The 21,062-nt window shown below is 69.7% G+C and overlaps 1 protein-coding gene across 1 annotated transcript in view; it reads right to left on the bottom strand.

The window, feature by feature from the left end:
* SLIT1 (slit guidance ligand 1) overlaps window positions 1–21,062 on the bottom strand; it is a 49,376-nt gene that overhangs the window by 16,006 nt on the left and 12,308 nt on the right. The window contains exons 5-11 of the mRNA XM_059730251.1: window positions 2,212–2,283; window positions 1,943–2,014; window positions 1,604–1,675; window positions 1,129–1,292; window positions 853–1,000; window positions 347–418; window positions 68–139 (exon numbers count right to left, since the gene is read on the bottom strand). Of these exons, the coding sequence (XP_059586234.1) occupies window positions 68–139; window positions 347–418; window positions 853–1,000; window positions 1,129–1,292; window positions 1,604–1,675; window positions 1,943–2,014; window positions 2,212–2,283 (672 nt within the window). The remainder of the gene's footprint in view (window positions 1–67; window positions 140–346; window positions 419–852; window positions 1,001–1,128; window positions 1,293–1,603; window positions 1,676–1,942; window positions 2,015–2,211; window positions 2,284–21,062) is intronic.

Below are 21,062 nucleotides of genomic sequence, written 5' to 3' on the forward strand. Positions count from 1 at the left end.
GCTGGGGCAGGGCAAGGCAGGCGGAGACCCCGGGGCCCAGCTCCCTCCCCACCGGCGCGGGACTTACAGCGAGTTCAGCGAGCGCAGCCCCTGGAAAGCGTCGGGCGCGATCTCCGAGATCTGGTTGTTGCTCAGGTCTCTGAAACGCAAGGGGCACGGCTCCATCCTTGGCCCCAGCCCGGGCACCCGCTGGCGGCATGAGCTGGGCCTCGTCCCCGCTTGACCCGAGAGACCCAGACCAAGGTGGCACCGGAGCGGGCAGGGCAGTGCTGGGGGGGGCACAACCGCGGGGGGTGGCAAGGGGAAATCCCGGGGCAGGGCCTGGCAGCACAGGGCGGCCGCTTACATCCTCCGCAGCTTCTTGTAGGGCGAGAAGGCGCCGGGTGGGATGGACTTGATGCCGTTCAGCTCCAGGCGTCTGCAGGGAGAAAGTGGGTGGAACGAGGCCCTGGCCCCCGAGCAGGGGTGCTGGGGGGCATGGGGGGGCCGTGCTTGCGGGGCTGCAGCCCCTGGCTCTCCCGGCAGGAGGCGCTTTCTGCCCGTCTCTGCTGGCAGCTGCGGCGGGTCCCTGCCCACCCATAATTGGATTTCCCTAAGGAGATTATCTGCATTTACATGTTTAATGCTGCACAATCCACAGCTCCGTCCAGCTTGCGGAGGGTCCTGCGCCACCCCCTGCATGCGTCATGTCCTTCGGAGCCGGATCCAGCCCCGTGCCCCCTGTGCTCCAGGCCCCCGGGGCATCAGCTAGAGCCAGGGGTCAGGAATGTGCCCCCGGGGCAGCCGTAACCCAGAGCCGGCGCCAGCCCCAACCTGGGCTACCGCGTCCGGAGCCCCCGCGGCCCAACTCACATCTCGGTCATGGTCTCGGGCAGGTTGGCGGGGATGGCGGTCAGCCCCTTGCCGCGGCAGTCCACGATGCCGTTGCTGCAGCTGCACATGGCGGGGCAGGAGCCGGACGAGAGGCTGCAGATCTGGGCGCGGGCGGCATCCAGGTGTCCTGCCCGGGGAGGGAGCGAAGCAGCAGTCGGGTGAGACGGGGCAGCACGTGGCCAGCACCCCCCGCGCGTGGTGGGCAGCCAGGAGCAGGGACCCCCACAGGGCCGGGGCCGGGGCCAGACCCCTCACCCGAGCAGCTGAACTCGTTCTTCTGGACCTCGGCCACGTTGAGGCCGCGGAGGGCGGGCGGCCCGGCGCACTGCGTGAAGAGCCCGATGGTGGGGCGCTGGCGCAGCCACTGCGACAGCCAGGCCAGGTGGCAGTCGCAGAGCAGCTGGTTGGAGTGCAGGCGGCTGCGGGCGAGGACAGGTCAGTGCCCGGGCCTGGGGACCCCCTTCCCCACAGAGCCCCCCACCCCATGCTGTAGACATGGCGCCGAGGGGTCCCGGCCACCCCTGGCACCGTGCTGGGGGGCAGCCTGGCCTCGGGGGTGCAGAGGGCAGTCAGCGCCCAGCAGGGTAGAGGGGTCAGGACTGGACCCCGCGTCCCCCTGGTCCCGGGATGCAGAGCTTCCCCCCCCATGGCCACAACAAGCCGGCCGGGACCCACGGCAAACACCCCGCACACGGCTGCAGGGCGCGCGCCCCCGCGACCCGGCACTCACAAGGTTCGCAGCTTGGGCATGTGGTTGAAGCTGGAGACGGGGATGGTGGTGATGTTGTTGTTGTTCAGCGTGCTGCGGGGAGGGCCGGTGGGTCAGGACCTAGCGCGGGGGCTCCGACCCGAGCGAGCCCCCTCGTCCAGGCCGCCCCCCTAGCGCTGCCCCAGCCCCAATAAGATGGGGGTGCCGAGACCCAGCCCCTGCATGCAACCCGGGGGACAGTGCAGTCCCAGGGTCCTGGCAGTGCAGCGAGCAGCCGGGCACGGACCCCGCTCCCTCCAGAGCTCGGAGCCCGCACCCCGGCAGCCCTGGCGCCCACCCGCCCGCCCCAGCCCCACTTACAGGACCTCCAGGCCGCGCAGGGCGCGGAAAGCCCCGTCCTCGATGCAGCTGATCTGGTTCTTGTCCAGCTGCCTGTGGGGAACAAGGGCACGGGGTCTCACGCCCACTCGCCGAGCTCCGGGTCCCCCCACAGGTGCCCTCGAGCCCCGGCCCCACGCGCCGGCCCCGGGGGCAGCGGGGATGGGGAGGGAGTGACCCCCAGAGCTCCCACAGGCCCCCGCGCCCCCAAGGCAGAGGGTGCCTGCCTCGCGCCCCGCCGCAGCACTCACAGGTTCTTGAGGTCGGTGGCGCCCCGGAAGGCTTTCCTGGGCACGGCTTGGATGAAGTTCTCGCTCAGGTCCCTGCCGCATAGAAGGGGGGCGTGAAACCCCCGAGCAGCACTGGGGGTGTCCCCCCCACCCCGAAACGTCCCGGGCGGCTGCCACGGGCTGGTCTGCGGCGGGGGGCAGCTGGGGGCCAGCCGTGGCTGCACCCGGCAGGCACTGCCCTGGGAAATCCCAGTAATTACAGAGCCCTGCTGATTAGGCGGTAATTACACTCGGGGCCTCAGTGCGCGGCCCCCGCAGACCGAGGGCACGGACGAGTGGGGCGTTACTTGCCTCCCCACAATGAAGCCTCCCGGGCGGCTGGGGCAGCACAGAGCCACGGCCAGGCACGCGCCACGGGGCTGCAGCCAGACGCCCCGACAGCCCCAGCACCGGGAAGCCCTCTCCAGCCACTGCCCCCCTGCACGCCTCGGGCCGGCCGCCTGGGCCTGTGCGGCGTGGAGCCGGACTAGCCGGGCACGCGGCACGCCGTGGGCACACTGCAGGGGTGCGCAGCACGGCGCAGACTCCCCCCTGGCCTGCAGAGGGCAGCAAAGCTCCCGCCCTCTGACAGGTCCTCTCTGGTACCCCATCGCCCCACTGTTGGCCAAGCTGCTGCAGCGCCCAGATGCGCAGGTGGAGAGACGCACTCGAGACGCCCAGGGTTCCCGCCCCGTCGCCGCACGGGGGGCCTCGAGAGCCTCGTTTGCAAATGGCGACACCCCAACACAGGGACCAGCCCCCCTGGGAGTCGGGGCACAGCCCCCGCCGCGTGCCTAGGGTGCAGAGAGCGCCCCAGCAGGATGTGCATGCCAGCATATTCACGGCCACGGCAGGGCACAGGAGACACGACTCCTCGGACCCGGACGGAGCCCATCCAGCCGCTCTCTCTGGAGCACACCAGGACACGGGCCAGTGCCACCGGCTGCCGGGCAGCACTTGGCATCTGCCCGCACCTGACTCAGCTTCACTGGGCGCCCGGTTCTGGGCTGCACCGCAGGCGCCGCGGCTGGCGCTGAGCAGCACCCGATGGGATCTGAGCCCGCCTGTCCTGCCCTCCCGGGCCAGCTGGCCCGGTGCATGGCACACGCGGCCCCAGGAAGGCTGTGGGCTAACACTGCCATAGGCACCGCCACCAGCTCAGCCCCGGCTCCCCTCTTCCTCCCCTGGCAGCCTCCGGTCGCCCGCCGGAGCAAGCCTGGGAGAGATGGACTGGAGCTCCCCTCCTCCGCTGTGGTCTCATGGCCAGACCCCCGACGCGACTGCACCACGACCAGCTGGGCCAGGGCACGACCGGCCGCCATGGCCACGTCTGACCGCACGATCCAGGCCCTGCCCGACCGCCTGCTTCCTCGTGGCCATGGGTGAAACCGTCTTCGGTGGCACCAAGGAGCTGCGTGGCTGCCCCTACCCGGGGCCCGAGTCCTTCCCATCCAGCCACCAGGCACGCCGGGGACAAACCAGGCGTGGATTGCTTCTTTCCAATTTTCTTCCTTTTCAAGTCCTGCCCCATCCCTGGAGCCTCCCAGCCCCTGCGGCAGCCTAGGGCTGCGTGTCCGTGGGCACCAGGGTGGCTGCACCTGCCTGGCAGCGACTTCAGTGGCTTCGTAGCAGGGTCTGGGGGAGGGAGCGCCCCCCGGGATCCCAGCCCAGGCCCTGCCCGGACCCCGGCCACCCCTGATGGATGGGGCAGCCCCTGCACCGCTGGGCCCTGGGCCGAGCACCAGCCCCCCCAGGCACCCAGGGCCTTTGTGCAGCAGCTCAGCCGCCCCCAGCCTGTGCCCCCAGCCCAGCCCCTCCCCAGACTCAGCCGCAGAGACAATGCCCCAGGGACAATGTGGCTGATTGCAGCCCCCCCCCAGGCAGCTGAGCTCAGCATGGGGGGGGGCGGGGGGGGGGGGCTGCTTTTCAGCTCTGTGCCGTCTCCTTCTCAGCACAGTGCAGTGCAGCCCCCCCCCCCCCCACACACACACAGCTGTGTCTGTAAAGCTAGCCCCGTGCAGGCACACTCAGCTAGGTGTATGCGCACACACACACACACACACACACACACAGAGGCATGCACACAGCTGTGTGTGCAAAACTAGCCCCACAGAGGCACACAGAGCTACACACACACACACACACACACACACACACACACAGCTACAGGAGCACTCACAACAACACACACATGCACACTCGCATGCAGAGCTACGTACACACGCAGGGCTACATGCACGCACATACACAGCAACACCCAAACCCGCAGCTACACAAGCACGTGTGCATGCACACGCCCTGCCTGTGCACAGGGCAGTGCCTCCCTGGTGCCCGCGTGCCTGTGTGCCCCTGGAGGGGGGCCCAAGCTGGGGCCCAGAGGGGGCAGGGTGGGGGCTCCAATCCCTGCTCCGCCACTGGCCTCCCACACAGCCCTGGCGAAGTCACTTAGCCTGGGGGCTGGGTTCCTGGGAGGGAAGGGGGGCAGCCGGCAGCGGGAGAGGACCCCCCCTCCCCCCAGCCGCAGCCACCCACCACTCTCAGACCTGGGGGTGCTGGGCTGCCCCCCACCCCCTGGGCTGGGCAGGATCGGACCCTACGGAGAGCAGAGCCAGCTCCAAGCACCGAGTGCCAATGCCCGGGGCTCCCCCCGCTCCCCCAGAGCCGGGCAGGGGAGGGGCTGCCGGGGGATTAACCCCCAGCGCCCCCCGGCTCCGCCAGCCACACGCCCGGCCAGCGGGGAGCCTGGCGCGCCCTGCGCGGTGCTTAGCAGGATCCAGAGCACGAGGCCCCGGGCCCGGACACGGCGTCACGGCGGGGAGCCCGCGGCGAACAAGCCGCTGCCTTAATCCGGGCGCGGCGGGGGGGGCGACCATGGGCTCTTTGGCGCGGCTAATCCGCCCTTCACACTTTAAGCAGATTGTACCGTGTTCGGCGCCGGCCCCGCTGGCGCTCAGCCGCGCCGCTGAGACCAGCCTCCCCTCGCTGCAAGGGCCCACGACTGCCTCCCCTGCCTCGGGGGCAGCCCCAGGCCACGCTGCCCCTGCCACGCGCTGGGGAGCACGGCTGGCACCCACGGCCCGGCCCTGGGCACGCCGGCACCTGCCCCAGCTTCAGGGGAGCAGCGGGCCTCCTGGGGCAGATAAGCCGGACACGTCAAGCCACCGGCTGGGCAGAGACCCCGTCTCCTACCCCTCCACATGCCCCCGCATGCATGCACACACGTGTGCATGCCCATGGAAAGCAATGGCCCGCCAAGGCTGGACTCAGGCAGCACCCACGGGCAGACACGTGCAGGGTGCCCGGCTCTGGGCAGGTGGAATGAAATGGCATGTCTATGGCCCTGTTAGCATCCAGCCCCTCCGTGACATGCGTCCCGGGCACTGCTGCTGCGGGCACCAAGAGCTGCCCACAGCAAGCGAGGCGCTGCCCCGAAACTCCACCATGCGGAGGGGCCGGGCAATGGAGACACCTGCACCCTGGGCACCTCCTCCAGGCTCAGCTGCTGCAGCCAGCCCCGGCCCAAGCAGGGGTGCAGGGAGGCCCTGCCCCATGGTGACCCCCCCTCCCTCCCCCAGCTCAGCTGCATTGAGCGCAGGGAGGTGCTGGTCTCCCCCTCCAGCTGGAGGGCAGGCAGGGAACAGCTGGCAGGCAGCCGGGGGCGGGCTGGGGGGACGTCCCCGGGGCTGTGCTCTGCTCCTGGGGGTCTGCAGCCCTGCAGCTGCTCCGGGAGCGTGAAGCAAACGCCCCCAAGCAGGACAGGGGCCAGCCCAGGCTGCAAGCCCGGCCTGGGAAGGGGGCTCCTAGCGCGGGCAGCACAGGTATCGGGTAGTACTGGGGATGCCCGAGTGCACTGGTCGTGGTAGGGGACACAGTGCAGAGCTAGTGCCACTGCCTCCAGAGCTGGCCTGGACGTGGCCCCCAGCCTCGGCCCCTCTGGGCAGGGATCGGGCCCTCCAGAATTGCAGCCCCCCTGGCTGCCTGCGGGTCCGTCCCCTGCTGGAGGTGGCCCGAGCAGTGACCCAATGGGGCCAGGCCGTGGTTGCGGTGATGCACTCGGACACCGCAAATAACACAGGGGAGCGGAGACGGCAGCTCAGGCATCTCGGCAACAGCCATGATCCTGGAAGAGCTCCTAGACACCTGCCCGCGAGCCAGCCGGGGCAGAGGCCAGCGTGTCCCCAGGACCAGCGAGGCCCCACGCGGAGCCACCACCACCTTCCTGCCCGGCTCTGCAGCAGCTGCAGCTGCGAGGAACGGGCCAGCTCCCCCCGGCCCACAGCCGCCTGCCAGCGGGGCCCGGCGGGTAATGAGAGCGCTTCCGCACGCAGCGCCAGCCGGCGACAATTACGTGCTGGGTAAAGCGATGGGATGTAATTGGACTATTAAGATCTCGTTATGCTCCCAGCGCCGCGGTACGGCGCGGGGCACACGGCTCCCGGCTCGGGCACGGGTCTCCTCCCAGCCTGGCAGCCCAGCGTCCGGGTCCCCCCGGGCAGCAGGTCCAAGCACTAGACGTGGGGGCACGGGAGCTATGCCCACATCTCCAGCCCTCATGCCCACGAGGCACCTCGAGAAGGAGCTGGGGGCCACACCAAGCCCTATCCGGCGCAGCGCGGGCTCTGCCGAGCGCAGAAGGGCCAGGAGGCGCCGTGCTGCCCGTGGCCTGGCCGAGCCACACTGACCGCACGCTCCAGGCCATGTCCAGCCCCAGCTGCAGCCTGAGGCGCCAGCCCCTGGGCCAGGAGCTCTGCAGGGGCCGCAGGGATTCACGTGTCCCGTGTGCTGCGCCGTGGCAGGGGCACGGGGCCAGGACGACCGACAGCAGGCTCACGAGCCCGGCGCGCACAGCACGGCTTAGCCCCCCGGCGCCAGGGCTGCCCTGCCCCCCTCCCCGAAGGAGACCCCCAGCACCCTGCCAAGGTGCAAATGGAAAAGCAGTTCTCGTTAGCGGAGGCTTCTGAGTGCTAATAAGCGTGAAGCCAGGGGGGCAGGTGAGACTGACTGAGCGGAGCTGCGAGAGGAGCCGAGGTGTCAGGCTGCTCCTGCCTGCCCTCGTCCTCCTGCCCCCCTTATCCCCCACGGACCCAACACCATCACGCCAGCTGGCATCTCTGCCCGGGCACGAGGCGTCAGCCCAGCCCCGGACGCTGGCGCTCCCAATCCTGACCCGAGCCTCTGGGTTGGGCCGCACCAAACCTGCCAGTCCAAGGGCCCGAGGCCCAGCCTGAGCCCTGGGGCACTGGGGACCCCCCACAGCGCTGGGTGCAGAGCCGCTGTCCCACTCAGCGCCCACGGATGCCAGGGTGAGGACAGCTCCTGGGGACACGGACCTGCAGGAAACGCAGCACGGGGCTGCCCTGATGCACCGTGACCCCGGGGGGTCTCTGAGCCTAGGACCCACGCTGGGTGTCTGGGGCAGGGACGGAAATCATGGAAATCCCAGAGCCGTGAGGCCGACTTGAACCCGCGACACACGGAGCAGAAAAGGGGGTGGGGGCGACCAGCAAAGCCCAGCCGCCTGGGACCCCCCATGGGCACTGCTGCGCCTGGAGCATCCCCCACCGGTGCCCGTCCACCAGTGGTGGAGCATCCCCCTTCCCCGCCATCTCTGCCACGGCCTCCCTGCTCGCGCCGTGCAGAAATGCTCCCCGATGCCCAGGCGTCCCCGAGGGGCCAGGCACTAGGACCGGGGCAGCAGGAGCAGCGAGCGCTCGGCGCCTGCTTCCTGGGCCTGCGGGCTTGTTTCCACCCGCTCTGATTGAAGCTGGCTCCCCGCAGCCACGTCCACTCCTGCTCCATTATCAGCTCCTGGCGCCCAGAGGAAAGGGGGGAGGGAAGTGCTGAACAGCAGAGTCCGGCGGCCGCACCGCGGAGGGGGAGATGCCCACGCGGCCGAGCCGGGCAGGCTGCACGGCCCGTATGGCCCCGGGTCTCTGTCCCCCCAGGCGCTGGGGGAGGCCCCAACCCAGGCAGCATTTTGTGCATGGAGCGCAGTTCCCCTTGGAGCCAGGTCACACTGGAAATGGGCTGGAGGGGTCTACGAGCCCGCTCCCCAGGAAGCTGTGCCCAGGCTACGCCGCTACGGCAGGTGCGCGCGACAGCCTCCCAGCACGCCCAGTCCACCTGGGGCAGGCGAGCGCCCAGCTCCAGGTGCAGGAGCGCAGGGGCTCGCCCCGGGAGGGCCGGCCACAGCCTGGCGGGTCTCCGGCAGGACACCCCAGAGAGCCAGCCCTCCCACGGCTGAGGGGTCTGCGTCAGGGGACCCAAGACACCCCCTCGCCCTGCCCTGGCCGCGCGTGCAAGAGGCCCCGAGAGGCGTGTGCCAGGCTGGCTGCGGTTCCCAGTGCCAACCCCGTGCCTTGCACACACCTGGGTGCCCCTCTCTTTGGCTCAGATTACACGTGGTATCTGGGGCCACTTACCTGGCAGGGGAAACACCATGTATCTGGGTCCAAGAAGACAGTTTCCCTTAAGCTGTCTCTGGGATAACTGTTCTAGCACCCGTCGAGGCTTTGGGGCTTAAAGCCCCTTATGCAAATGGCGGCTCCTCCCTAGCTTGCTCCTGCAGCCGTACGGCTGGGGCAGGCGAAACTTGGGGGCATCCGAACGGCAAGCCTCCGGGCTTGGGCCCGCATGTAGGGTGCCCCCAAAAGACGTTGGAAACATCTGAAGCCCCAGGTGGGGGTGGGGGATGCTTGCCGGTTGTAGGGCCACGTGTGGTTCTGGACCGACTCGTGGATTTTGGCTGATTTAGCTTGGAACAGGAATTTCTTTTTTACTTCCTTTTTTTAAAGAAAAGCCCCTCTGGGAAGCCCCCCAGACAGCACCCCCCACCACCACAGCAGCTGTGAGCAGGGCCCGGGTGCAAGACCGCCCGGCAGGGCAGGGTTCACGCAAATGAGCAGGCCGGCCTGGCCTCTGGCATTCGCTGGCATTAATTATGCCCTGGGACAGTAATTGCCAGCCCTTAATTAGCAGTCCCTGCTCCCAAAGCCGCCTCCTAATTGAATAGCAGGGGCTGGTGGAAGCGCTTCTGGCTGCAGGCTGGAGATGCGACGTCCTGCCGCACGCTGAGCTGCTGGGACTGGAGCCCTCCCCGAGCGCCCACCGGCGTCCGGGTCCCGGGTCCTGGCACGGCTGAGGGGAGCCGGGAGAGCCTCACACCACAGGGACCAGGCCCTGCTCCCTCGCTGCCCAGCCCCAGCCCCAGCCCCCGGGATCCCTGGGACCTGGCGGTGGCTCTGCAAACACCACTGCACAGTGCCCGTGAGCTGGCCAGAGCGGGGTGGCGGGAGGGACGGCTGCCCCCATGCAGCCCCTGGCCCTGGACTGCAGGTGGGGGACGTGAGCACGGAGGGGGAGGGGGATCCTCATCCATTTTGGGGACTTTTTTAAGAGTCTGGCCACTGGGCTGTAGGACCGGAGCAGAGTGCTCTGTGCCCTGGCTTCGCTGCCCTTGGGGGTCTGCGGGGGGACAAGAAGTCACCACAGTCCCTGCGCCCCGCAGGCTGGAAGCGTGCTGCTTTCCCTGTGCCGGACCAGGAGCTGGGGCTAGCAGAGACCCCGGGAACGCCCTCCATGCCATGGCCGCGCTTGCAGCCCCGCCTGGGCCCGGCTCCGCTGCCCAGCGCCCGGCCCTGCCCCAGGGGTGCCTGCCTGGGAGGGCACCGGCCACGGCTCTGGGCAGCGGTGACAGGTGCCGGGCGGGCCGGCCTGGCCAGCCCAGCCCCGGCGGAGGTGGGGGGCCTGGGGGTTTACAGCTCCCTGACCAGACCGAGACCTCGTTAGTGCTCCGGAGAGCGTCAGCAGAGCAGCTGCTTGACGAGCCGCGGTGTGGGGGTGGGAGGAGGGCTGGGTCCCGGGGGGCAGGGGCCAGCTGTGTGCACGGGGCCATCCAGCAGCCGGGGGTGGGGGGGTCGTCTCTCCTCTGCCCCAGAGCGTGACACCCCGCTGCCCGGGGTCCGATCCGGGCACACCCCAACCTCAGCTCCATCCCCCCGTCCTGGCCGGGCCACCAGCAACCCAAGCCGGCCCCCGGGCTCCCTGCAGGGTCAGCACAGTCTGGCACCGGCTCCCATCACACAGGGCCACCCGCATCCTCCATGCTCCCTGGCACAGCCTTGCCTTGGACGGCAGCAGACGGTGCCTGCCCTGCCCAGCGCCCCCAGCATTGTTCTCCTTGCCCAACCTGCTGCTCTGCTTTCTGCTCCCTCCCCATCTGCCTTGTGCCCCATGCCACTTATGGTGCTCGTGCCGCAGGTCGGGCACCCCTGGCCAAATCTATCGGGGGACCTGAGCCAATGCCTCGCAGGCTCCCGGCTGCGTGGAGAGCCCCGCTCCCCCTGCCCCCATGGAGCCAGCCCCTGCGGGGCCCTGGGTGCAGGATGCATGTACAGCATCGCCTAGCACAGCCCCAGCCGGTGCCCGGGACAGCTGCAAAGAGACAAAAGGTGCCAAAGCGGTTCAGGAGCGCCAGAAGGGCAAACTGTGCCAAGACCATCCCGGGCTGGCCTGCGATGCTGGACCAGGTCTGGACCCGGCCCCCAGCCACGCCAAAGGGTCCCCCAGGCTGGGGACAGCCGAGGAGCGAGTGGGGAGCACCGCAGGCCAACCCCGGCAGTGCCAGCCGTTCGCTCCGTCTCCCCCATGCCCTTCGGGCTCCAGCCGCCGGGCCCGTGTTTGTGCAGCTGGAGACGCCCGTCCGGGCTGGCCGGCGCGGGACCCCCTCGTTGGCCTGCTCACCCGGGAGCTGGGGGGGGACGGGGTCACCCCCTGCTCGGGGCCTGGAGGGGACCATGCGCTGGAGGGACTCGAGGCTCCCGTCTGGCTGTGCTATTTGTCTTCTCAGTACCTGTGGTAGGAAATGAGGGGGCTGCAGGGGCACAGCCAGCGCCTCCCCGCTCTGCCTGGTCCAGGCAGCACCTGCACTGCGGGGCCTGGGCCACGGCCAGGCTGGGGGGCTTGGGGCAGGGCTCCCCGAGCCCCCGGGCGCAGGGGCCTTCCTGAGACGTGCTGGGCACTGGGAACCATGGGGAGACGCTAGCTAAGGGTCGGGCACTGCACCAGCCCCCACTCCCGCCTGGGCACAGGGTGAAGGTGCTGACCCCGTGCCTCCGGGGCTGGGGGCTCCGGCTGCAGGCGCGGCCCCGGGGCAGGAGACCCTTGGGTGGATGGGGCTAGCGAAGCTCACAAGCTCCCCACTGCACAGGCAGCCTGCACACGGGGGCCTGGGGCAGCTGCCAGGGACCGTCTGCCCAGAGCAACGAGGGTCCGGACAGACCAGGAGGAGCCTGGGGTGCCTGGAGCTTCCCCCTGCCTGGGGCCGCGGCCCGAGCTCCCCCCGTGCAAATGAACCATGAAGCGGCCCCCTCGCAGGGGGAAGAGCGCCGTGCCCCCCAGGGTGCCCGCCCCGTCCCCCTTCCTGAAGCCCCCAGCCCCTTCTAGGTCTGAGGAAGCTCCTTGGTCTGCAGAGATGCCCATCTGGAAGCCATCAGCTGCCTGTAATCCTGTTTAAATTCGTCTGCTGTCCGCCCCCTCCCGGTGTGCCCACGAACACAGCCGTGCACGCGGCTCGTTCCCACCAGAGCCGACCCTAGCTCAGCGGCGTGGCAGGGAGACCCCAGCCAGGTCCCCCACCGCGCCGAGGCCATCAGGTGCCTGCAGCCGGCATAATTGGATAGCAAAGGGCTGGGAGCCCCTCGTAATCTCGTTAGGGGCAGGCCGAGCAATCAGAAGAGGCAGGACGAGCCGGGCGGGACGGAGAGGCAGGGTCGGGGGCTGCAGTGCGTAGCGGGGGGTCCCTGCACGCGGGGCAGGGGACCGCAGCCCCCGGCATTGCGAGTGCAGCAGGGCAGGACGCAGGCACGTACGCTGGTGCTGGAGTCCAGGGCACGCGCGACGCTATGCGGGATCGCTGCTGCAGAGACAGGACAGGCCCAGCACCCTCTCCCAGCCCCAGGCCCCGTTGCTCCCCCCGACCTGCTTCGCACAGCAATCGCCCCGGCACTCGCAAGGTTCAGGGCTCCCCGGTGCTGAACGCACCCCGAGACCAGCCAACCCGTGGTCGGATCCAGGGTTTTGCAAAGCGGGGTGCAGATGATGTGGCGCATCGTCACGGCTAGAATGACGCAGATTCTTCTCCAATTAAAAATGAACTAGAAGCTTTACTCTAGGCCGGGGGCCCAGGCCTGCGCGATTCAGTTTAGGATTGCAGCCAAAGCCCACAGAGCTTCATTGCAAAGAGTTACAGACGTGGCGGGCTGTGAAATCGGAGCTCCGTGCCCAGGAGCAGCCACCGGGCAGCGGCAGGGGGCTGGACAGGGAACAGCGAGACCAGGCGAAAGAAAAGAGGGTCGTTAAGACTGAAGAGCTTCGAAGGGAGCGGGGAGACGACAGCGAGCCGTGAAGTCAAGTGACCGCCTCCGAAACGCCCGACTGGACACGCCGCTGGCACAGCCAGGCAAACTCCGGGTGCAGCAAGACTCAAACAGGGGCCCCTGGATCCGCCCCAGGCCGACCGGCGCACGAGGAGCTGGTCACCGCCGTCCAGCCCTTGGCTGCTGCCTCGTCCCGAGATGCCCTGGCCCCGGCAGAGGGGTCTGCAGAGGTCAAGAGGTGGAGCGGGTGCGAGGCCTTCCCGCCCTGCACTTCCCGGCCCTGGCCCCGGCCCCGGCAGACCCCCGCGGCCCTGGCACCGAGCCCCTCTGCTCGGCCGGGCGCTGGCAGCCGAGCCGGCTGGGGACACTGGGGTTCGCGGCGGTCTGCCCCGCCGCGCCCCGCCGGGACCCCTGCACAAGGCACAGCGATGGGGGCAGGCTTCGCTGCGGGCCGCATGCCCGGGTGGGCCGGGGAACTGGCACGGGCCCCGCGCCGCCCTCCCCGGCCCACCCTGGGCTTCGGTTTGGCCCCCCAAGTGCCGGTGCCAGGAGCCGGAGCCGGGGGAGCCTGACAAATGACTGAGGAGGGCCCCGGCCGCCCAGCCCATTCCGCCGCCTTTATGGAGCCTGACCTTGAACCAAATACCCAGGCCCCAGTTTCCCTGGCGACACCTAAAAACCCGCGTCTCCTAGCAACCGGGAACAATGGCCCCTGGGAAAAGCACATGCAGCGGTTTCTCGGCGCGGCGCCGGGTCTGCCGGCGAGGCCAGGAAGGGGACCCGCGCCACCGCGGCATCCCGGGACGGCACCCACGCGCCGGGGCTGCCCGTGAACCCGTGCGGCCGGGTACCGGGGACCGGACCGGTGTCAGCATCCGGGGGTGGCAGGGCGGGGGCCGGCGTGTGCATTGGGCACCAGATTTGCCCGCCAGAGCCGTCCCCGCGCCCCGGGCACCCCGTGCATCTCACCAGCGGGACACGCAACACGAGTCAGGGGCCGGGGCGAAGAGGAAGCTGGGGACTCCCGGGGTGTGCGCCCAGCTCCGGGCGGTGGGTGGAGGGGCAGAACCGGGAGCCGGCGGGACTCCTGGGTTCGGTCCACAAGCCCCGGGGCCTCCCGCCCCTCGGTGCATCTCGTCTTCCCCACGGGCTCTTTCCTGCCCCGGGGCAGCGGGGGAGAGGGTCCCGGGTGGACGGAGCATCTTGGAAGGATGCCTCGCTGTTGCCGTTGCCTTCCCGGCTGATCCGGGGACCTGGAGAGATCTGCACCCCTCGACTTCACCGAGGGACCGTCCCTGCCCCCGACTCCCGAACTCGGGCCCTTTCCCCCTCCGAGCCGCCCAGGGCGGGAGCAGGAGGGCCGGGGAACCGGGACGGGACCCCCCGCTGCGGCTTCCTGCCCCCGGCTCCCAGCCCACAAGACAGCGAGACGAGACGTCTTGGGTTACCGCAGCCCCTCGGGAGCTATAAAAATTAATCCTGCTTTTCCTGCCTTGAAGAGCAGCGCGCATGCCAAGGGGGCGGCTCGGGGGAGGCAGCCGGGAGACCCTCTCACCCACCAGCGGGTTAATCACACGGGCCTGGGGCGCGGGCAACCGCAGCCGTCTGCGGCCGAGCGGGCGGAGAACGGGTCGAACGCCGGCAGGAATCCCGCGCCCTCGGGGTGCGGGAGGGAGCCGGACCCGGCAGCCCGTAGCACATGGCAGCGGGAGCGAGCAGTGCCATGGTGAGATGTCGGTCAAGCAACGACGGGGGTGAACAAAGCCCCGGCACCCGGCACCGGGCAGGCACGAGCCGACCCAGCCCCGAGTGGAGGGGTCCCGGTGCAGCCGGCCGGTGTCACCGGGGCAGGACACGGCGCTGCGTCCAGGGGCGTTTATGGACAAACACGAGCTTTGGCGAGTGACGGGAAGGGAAGAAACGGCTCCTTGGCGGAGGTGGCTCCAGGCTCGGGCCTGGCCCGAGCACGGAGCTGCCGAGCAGCAAGCCCTGGCGATGCCCCGGGAGTGAGCGGCTGGAGGCAGCCCTGGGCAGGAAATCCCCCCGGAGCGTCGCCGAGCCCTTTGCACTCTCGGTAATGGAAGAAGCCTGAGAGCGAAGGTGTCCGCATCCGCTCCCAGCGCGCAGACAAAGGAGGCGCAGCCCGAAGCGCTTAACCCTTTCAGGGGACCGCGCGGCATGGCTCATGCTCCGCTCGGCGCCGGGAGCCCACGGCGGCCCCGCAGGGCAAGGGGGCAGAGGGCAGGGATGGTGGAGCGTGGCAGGGCAAGGGGCAGCTCTGTGCAGGGTCAGACCCAGGCCCATCCTGCCCAGTCTCTGGTGCTGCGAGGAGGCTGGAAGGAGAGTGACTGGGTCCAAGCAGGTTTCCCCCGGTCCTCTCTCCCTTGCAGCCTTTAGGCAGTTTGGATGCAGGGGCTGTGCCCCGCGCTCCCTGCTCGATAGCGACCGATGCCCCTTTCCGAGACACGGAGCCAACACCGAGGGGTCGTGCAGCTGCTCCGGCCCTGCAAGGGGCAAGTGCGTGCCGTGCTTCCACTGCTGCAGCGCGCGGGGGCCGGGGGGAGGCCGCCAGCTCCTCGCGTGCTCTCCTGGGAGAGAAGGGAGCAATGCAGAGCCCAGAGCCCGGCATCGGCTCCCACATCTGTGCACGGGGCCGGGCTCTGGTCCCAGCCAGGGCAGCCCCGGGGGCAAAGCAGCTCCGTGCAGACACAAGGTGGGGGGACGGCGTTCACTTGTGCAGGGCAACACACGCACGCATCCTTCTCCAGCTGCCCAGCACGAGGCACTGCTGCCCGTCCCATGCCTCCAGTGACTAGAGGACAGGCCCCCAAAAAAACCTATGAAGGGCTTAAAAAATTATTACGAGACTCAACCCCCCACGGCTTCATGGCTCCGCAGCCGTGAGAAGGCAGGAGCGTGGGGGAAAGCAACAGCAAATCCCCTGACTCCAGGCGCTGGAGCCTTACGGCAGATGCCGACATCCAGAGGCCCCGGCGCCCGCCCGCCCGCCGCGGTCCAGCTCCAGGCCCGGGCCCATGCACAGGTAAGCGCTGCCCGGAGAGGCCTCCTGCAGTGCCAGGCAGGTGTGCACCAGCCTGCAGCAGTGCAAGGGCTCAGGGGGTGGGCTGCCCCGGAGAAGGGGGGGCAGACGGGTCTCCCCAGGGGCTGTGCCACCACCTCCCGAAACGGAGCTGTCTCCAGGGCAGGCGGGCGCCCCGCAGCCCCCCTGCCAAGGCCGGGTCCACCCCAAGCTGGCTGCCAGCCCCAGCGGTGCCTCCCCACCTATTAGCGGCTCATTTGTTCCCAGCTTCCCTTCCAGCTGTCATGGGCCACACAGGGGGAAACTAGCTCTTTGTTGCACGGGGTTGCAGAGGGGTTGGCCCCCCCAGGGCCGAGGCGGACGCCAGAGCCCCCTGCCCCTCCCAGGCTGGCAGAGGGGGAGCCTGGCGCTGCCCAGACACGGCCCCTCCATAAACAAACTCCCACCCCTTCGTCCTTATTGGTATTCGGCAAGCGCCGTCCGGCTCCCGGCCCGGCCGACAGGAGGCCCTTTGTTGGGGAGCACAAGGGGTACGGCGCCCGGAGCCGCGGGGCCAGCACGGCCACTTCAAAGGGCGCCCGTGGCCATGGAGAAGCGTCGCCCTGCAAGGCAGGAGGAAGGGAAGAGAGTGCCCGGCCGGGGCACAGTAGCCAGGGAGAGCCCGGGCCGAAGCAGCTGGCGCCGCGGCATGGCCCCAGCCCCCGGCCAGGTCTGAGATCAGGGCAGGGCAGGGCAGGGCTGTGCAGTGCCGGACCCCGCAGGAAGATGCCCAGTGCAAGGGGGCTGGGGGCTGCCAGCCGGTGCTGCCCTGCTCTTCCCGTGGATCTCACACAGCAACGAGCCACGGTGCCCGGTGACACCGCTGAGGGATCCCTGCTGCCGGCGCAGGGCTGGGGACCCCCGGCAGCACGGGCAGCCCACGGCACAGGTGGGGAGGGGTGGGCGCATCCAGGGTTTTCCAGGCTGGGCATCCCCAGGGCTGAGCCAGGAGGCTGCCCCCGTGCCGCCTGCCTCGGCTTTGCCCAGCCAGTCCCGACAGTGCCTGCCGGCGAGCTGAGCCCACGTCTCATCCGGGCCCGGCTTCGTTCCGATTGAATCGCCGGCCTCCCGCAGCGGCATTGTTCTCCGGGAACGCAGCGTTTGCATTTCTGCATATGATTTGTTGTCACTCTTGCAGGCTCTGCCCGCCCTTCTCGTCACGCGACGCCCGAGCTCGGCCCAGGGGGACCACGCCAGCCACCAACCACGTGCCAGGTCCCAGCGTAGCGCCCGTCCAGGCTCCCCAGTGCTCCCTGCATCTGATCAGGGGCCGTGCCCACGTCAAATGCCAACAGATTGCTTCATGACCCACATCTCGAGATGCCCACAACCCCTTTGGGCTCCCAGGCCATGCCATGGGGAGCTGGCATGGAGACGCTTCCAGAGAGGGGACTGGGAGCGAGCAGCAGAAGGATGCCAGGGACCAGCACCGCGGAGCCGAAGGCCCCCGCACTAGCGCTGCGGCAGGGGTCACCTTCCCGCCTCAGCGACTCCCCCGGGCAAGCGGCGATCCGTTTCCACCAGCCCCTCATTTCGCGGGCGACGCGGCCGTGCCCCCGCTGCGCTGGGAGGAGGGGAGAGCAAACAGCCCTTTGTTCCTCCGGCCGGCGCTGACAGTTTAATTAAACCCGGTTGGAGATGGGGTGACCGGGGTCATGCGCACGCCGGCGACACGTCGCATCAGTGCCACTTCCAGCCGCTGCGGCCCTTAATGAGCTACCCCCTCGTTACAGCAGGGGATAGAGGGGCGGGCACGCGGTGAACCCACTGCCTCCCAGCTCCTCCAGCGCCGGCTGCCTGCAGCCTTGGCCCGGACACAAAGGGCTGGGGCCGGCTTTGCTCTGAGCTCCTCTGCGCTCAGCCCCCAGCTTGGCCCGGGATGGAGGTGGGACACGGGGAGGGGTGGGGGACATGGCCCCTGTGCCCACCCCAAGGGCAGACCCCCGGGGACACCAGTTCACAGGCTAAGCAGGACCCAGCGGCAAAGACAGGCGCTGAGATGCAGAGCTACCCCCGCGTGCACCAAGCCCCGCGCGTGGGCTGGCACGGCGAGGGAGCCGAGCCGGGCACCCCGACGGCCACGGCACAGGGCGCAGGAGGAGACAGGCTGGATTTCAAGGCAGGGGGGAGCTCCCAAAAGAGGGGGAGGTGGGGAGGGGGCACCTCCCAGAGATGGAGCAGATGGTGCTCGGGGCAGGACAGGCCCACGACGCCACACAGCTCCAGGCATGGATGGGGGAGCGCCCCCCGACCCCCAGCAGCACGCTGATGGGGCAGCTCAGCCGCCCCCATTTCTCTTCCTAGTGTCCGGCTGCAGCTTCCAGCCACAGCGTGTCCCCACCCAGGAGCCCTGCCCTCGCTCCTCCCGCGTGCAGCCCCTGGAGACGAGGAGATGCTCAGACCCCTCCGGCTCCAGGCAACCCGAGGGGGCATCAAGTCCAGCTTGCACCCAGTGATCGCCAGACCACAGCACCAGCTGCCCGCGGAGATGCGTCCCCCAGCCACGTCTGCCCCCCCAACCAGCAGCAGCTGCTCCAGGGCAAGCCTGGCCACGCAGCCGGGGAGCTCAGGCTGGGCAGAGCCACGGACGTGGCCTGCGAGATGCCAGAGTAAAGCCAGGAGAGCAGCAACGCAGTGATGTTCGTGCTTCTTCCCAGGGCAGTGGGCACAAAGCAGCGCCGGATCCCTCCCCTCCGCCGTCTCAGGGCTGCACAGGGCACAACCCACACCGGGGACGGCGCCTGCTGCGGCAGGACCCCGCGGACTCGGGCTCTTTCACCTGCAGGGCAGCAGGTTGCACCTGGCCCCGGTGAAAGGAGGCAGCTGCACAGGACCCAGAGCCGGCCCGGGCCCCCACGCTGCATCGTCGAGGCCCCGTCATGACTGCCCGCAACAGGCCACGGAGACCCCGGCCCAGCAGCCCTGGGAAGCTTGCCCTGCAGGCAGCTGGCAGGTGGGGCCAGCCCCCATCCACCCACCCACTCACCTCCCCCAAGCTGGGAGCAGGGCAGGGCAGGGCAGGGGTGGAGGCTCCCGGCCCCGGAGCTCCGACATGGCACAGGGTCGCGGGCTTCCTACGGAAACCACTGCCAGGAGCTCCAGGTGCTCCTGGGCAAGGCATGTCCTGCCCTCCGGGCACCCCCGCATTGCAGCAGCGACGCGGCGCACAGCCTGCACCAAGCCCCCAGCCCAGCCGGGGCCGGGCCGGATTCTGCAAGCTCCAGGCAGGAGCTCGCTCCGGCAGCAAAGTCCTTCTGGATGGAGACCAGGTCCCGAAGAGGAGCCTGGCTCGGCGCCCCTGGAACCAGCCGCACGGCTCAGACGCTGCCAGGGACCGGCTGGAGGAGCGCCGCAGCCCGGGGGGTCGGGACTCCTGCGGCAGCCGCATGCGGCCGTCGCCTGCTCGGGCTGGGCTGGGCCGGGCGCAGCCTGGCAGCGCCGAGATGCCTGCTGCAGCGCCAGGCCCTGGACGGCAGTGCTGGCAGCGACGGGGCCCGGCCTGCCCAATCAGCGGCAGCAAACCCACGCGGTGCCACCAGTCCAGAGCACGAGTCCACGGACACCAGCATCCCCACGGGGCGAAACGGGCCGAGACACCCAAGCAGGGCAACGGGACACGCTCGCAGACTAATGGAGCCATGGGGCTGGCAGGGAGCACCAGTCTGAGCAGGGGGAAACCCCTTCCTGCCCAGCGCAGCGTGCGGCGAGCCTGAGCACGGGGGCAAGACCCTCCCGCCAGGACCCTGCGGGGCTGGTGCCACAGGAGCATTGGCACAGCCCTGCCCCAGCCCCAGCCCGGGCTGCAGCACCAGCGCCTCGGGGAGGATTCAACCCCCCGACACATGGAGCAGCAAGCGGGGTGCAATCATCTCCCAGCCCCACGCTGCACGCAACCAAGCCCAGAAGCAGGAGAAATAACGTTCCCTCCTGCCCCGCGCAGCCCCGGAAAGCCTGGGCCAGGCGGACGGTGCCAGGCACGTGCTCAGAGCAAGGCCAGGAGGGAGCTCAGCAGCCTCCCCCCTTCTCATCCCTCCTCCTTGCCGCCCCTGGGTCCACGCCCCCACATGCACACGAATGCGTACAGCCCCGTGCGCTCCCACACTGCGTGAAGTGCATGGTCTCAGAGGGACCCCGCCAGCGCCCCTGCTGTGGGTGCAGCCACGAAGCAGCCCTGGCGCTGTCTGTCTGTCTTATTATTAACTATCTGAGCAGGTTGCTGCGACACGACAGACGTTTCCCCTTTAATTATGGGCACGGTGCTGCCCGCTGGAGCCGTGGGGGCTGCGGGCCGCGCTGGCTCTCGAGGACCGCCAGGCTGCAGCGCAGCTGAGCCCACAGCAGTGCCGCGCGCTAACGAGCGGGGAGGCGGCGCGCTCAGCTGCCACCGCAGACGCTGCCGAGCCGGGCGCCCAGCCACCATTTCACACGCGAGCTGGCAGCCGGCGCTGCGTTAACCCTTTGCAACAGGAGCTCGCGTGGGGGCTGTGGGGAGCAGCTCTCGACGCTGGGGCGGGCAGGCCTGGGGCACGTCCCTGCCGTGCTGCGAGACTGGCACCCTCCTCGGGGGACGTTATCCGCCCACCGCGGCAAGGCAGGGACCTGCCAGCGGGGAACGGGGCCTGGGGGGAGATTCAGTGACGGGCCCGAGGTCCTGCCAGGAGCCGGGGTCTGGGCTCAGCGTCTGGAAGCTCAGCCCAGAGCCCAGACCCCCGGGGCCGAATGCAAGCAAGACCGCGGCACCGATGACATCTGGAGCAGGACGGGGGAGAGGCCAGCGCGTGCCAGGGACAGCCGGGAGCTGGGCCCCGGGGAACGGGGCACCGTCGGCCTCCCGCCGCTGCTGCTCTGCGCCATCCGGCCTCTCCCACCTCCCCTCCAGCTCACCCCGAAGCACAGAGCCGGGGCACGGGGCCCTGCTAACCCAGGACACGCGGCGCCCCGACAAGCACACCAGCGCCCACTGGCTCCCGAGCTGCACGGGCCCCCAGGGTTAAGCAAGGGGTCTCAGGGGGGTCGGCCCCCGGGACCCCTGGCCCAACGTGGCTGGCATGGGAAGGGAGGCCGGGGTGCCCCAAGAGCCCCCCAGCCCGACACACCCCGCAGACATGCAGCATCCGCAATGGCAAGACCCCAAACGATGGCACTAGAGTTAATGGCGCTGCCGAGGTAAACGAGCCCAGTTGGTGCCCGATGGCGGGCAGCCAGCCCGAGTCATCTGGCGCCATAGCAACGGCTGCCGCAGAAACCGGCTTTTCAGGGACCTGGCACCGGCCCCGGCGCTCGGCCTTTCTCCCGCGCACAAAACGGAGGAAACAATCCCGGAGCCGCCGGCCCCGCTCCCCCGCCGCCCTGCACCTGGACGGGAAGGCGAGCCGTCC

This window comes from Alligator mississippiensis, chromosome 6 (genome assembly GCF_030867095.1).
Source record: "Alligator mississippiensis isolate rAllMis1 chromosome 6, rAllMis1, whole genome shotgun sequence".
NCBI classification, from domain to species: domain Eukaryota; kingdom Metazoa; phylum Chordata; order Crocodylia; family Alligatoridae; genus Alligator; species Alligator mississippiensis.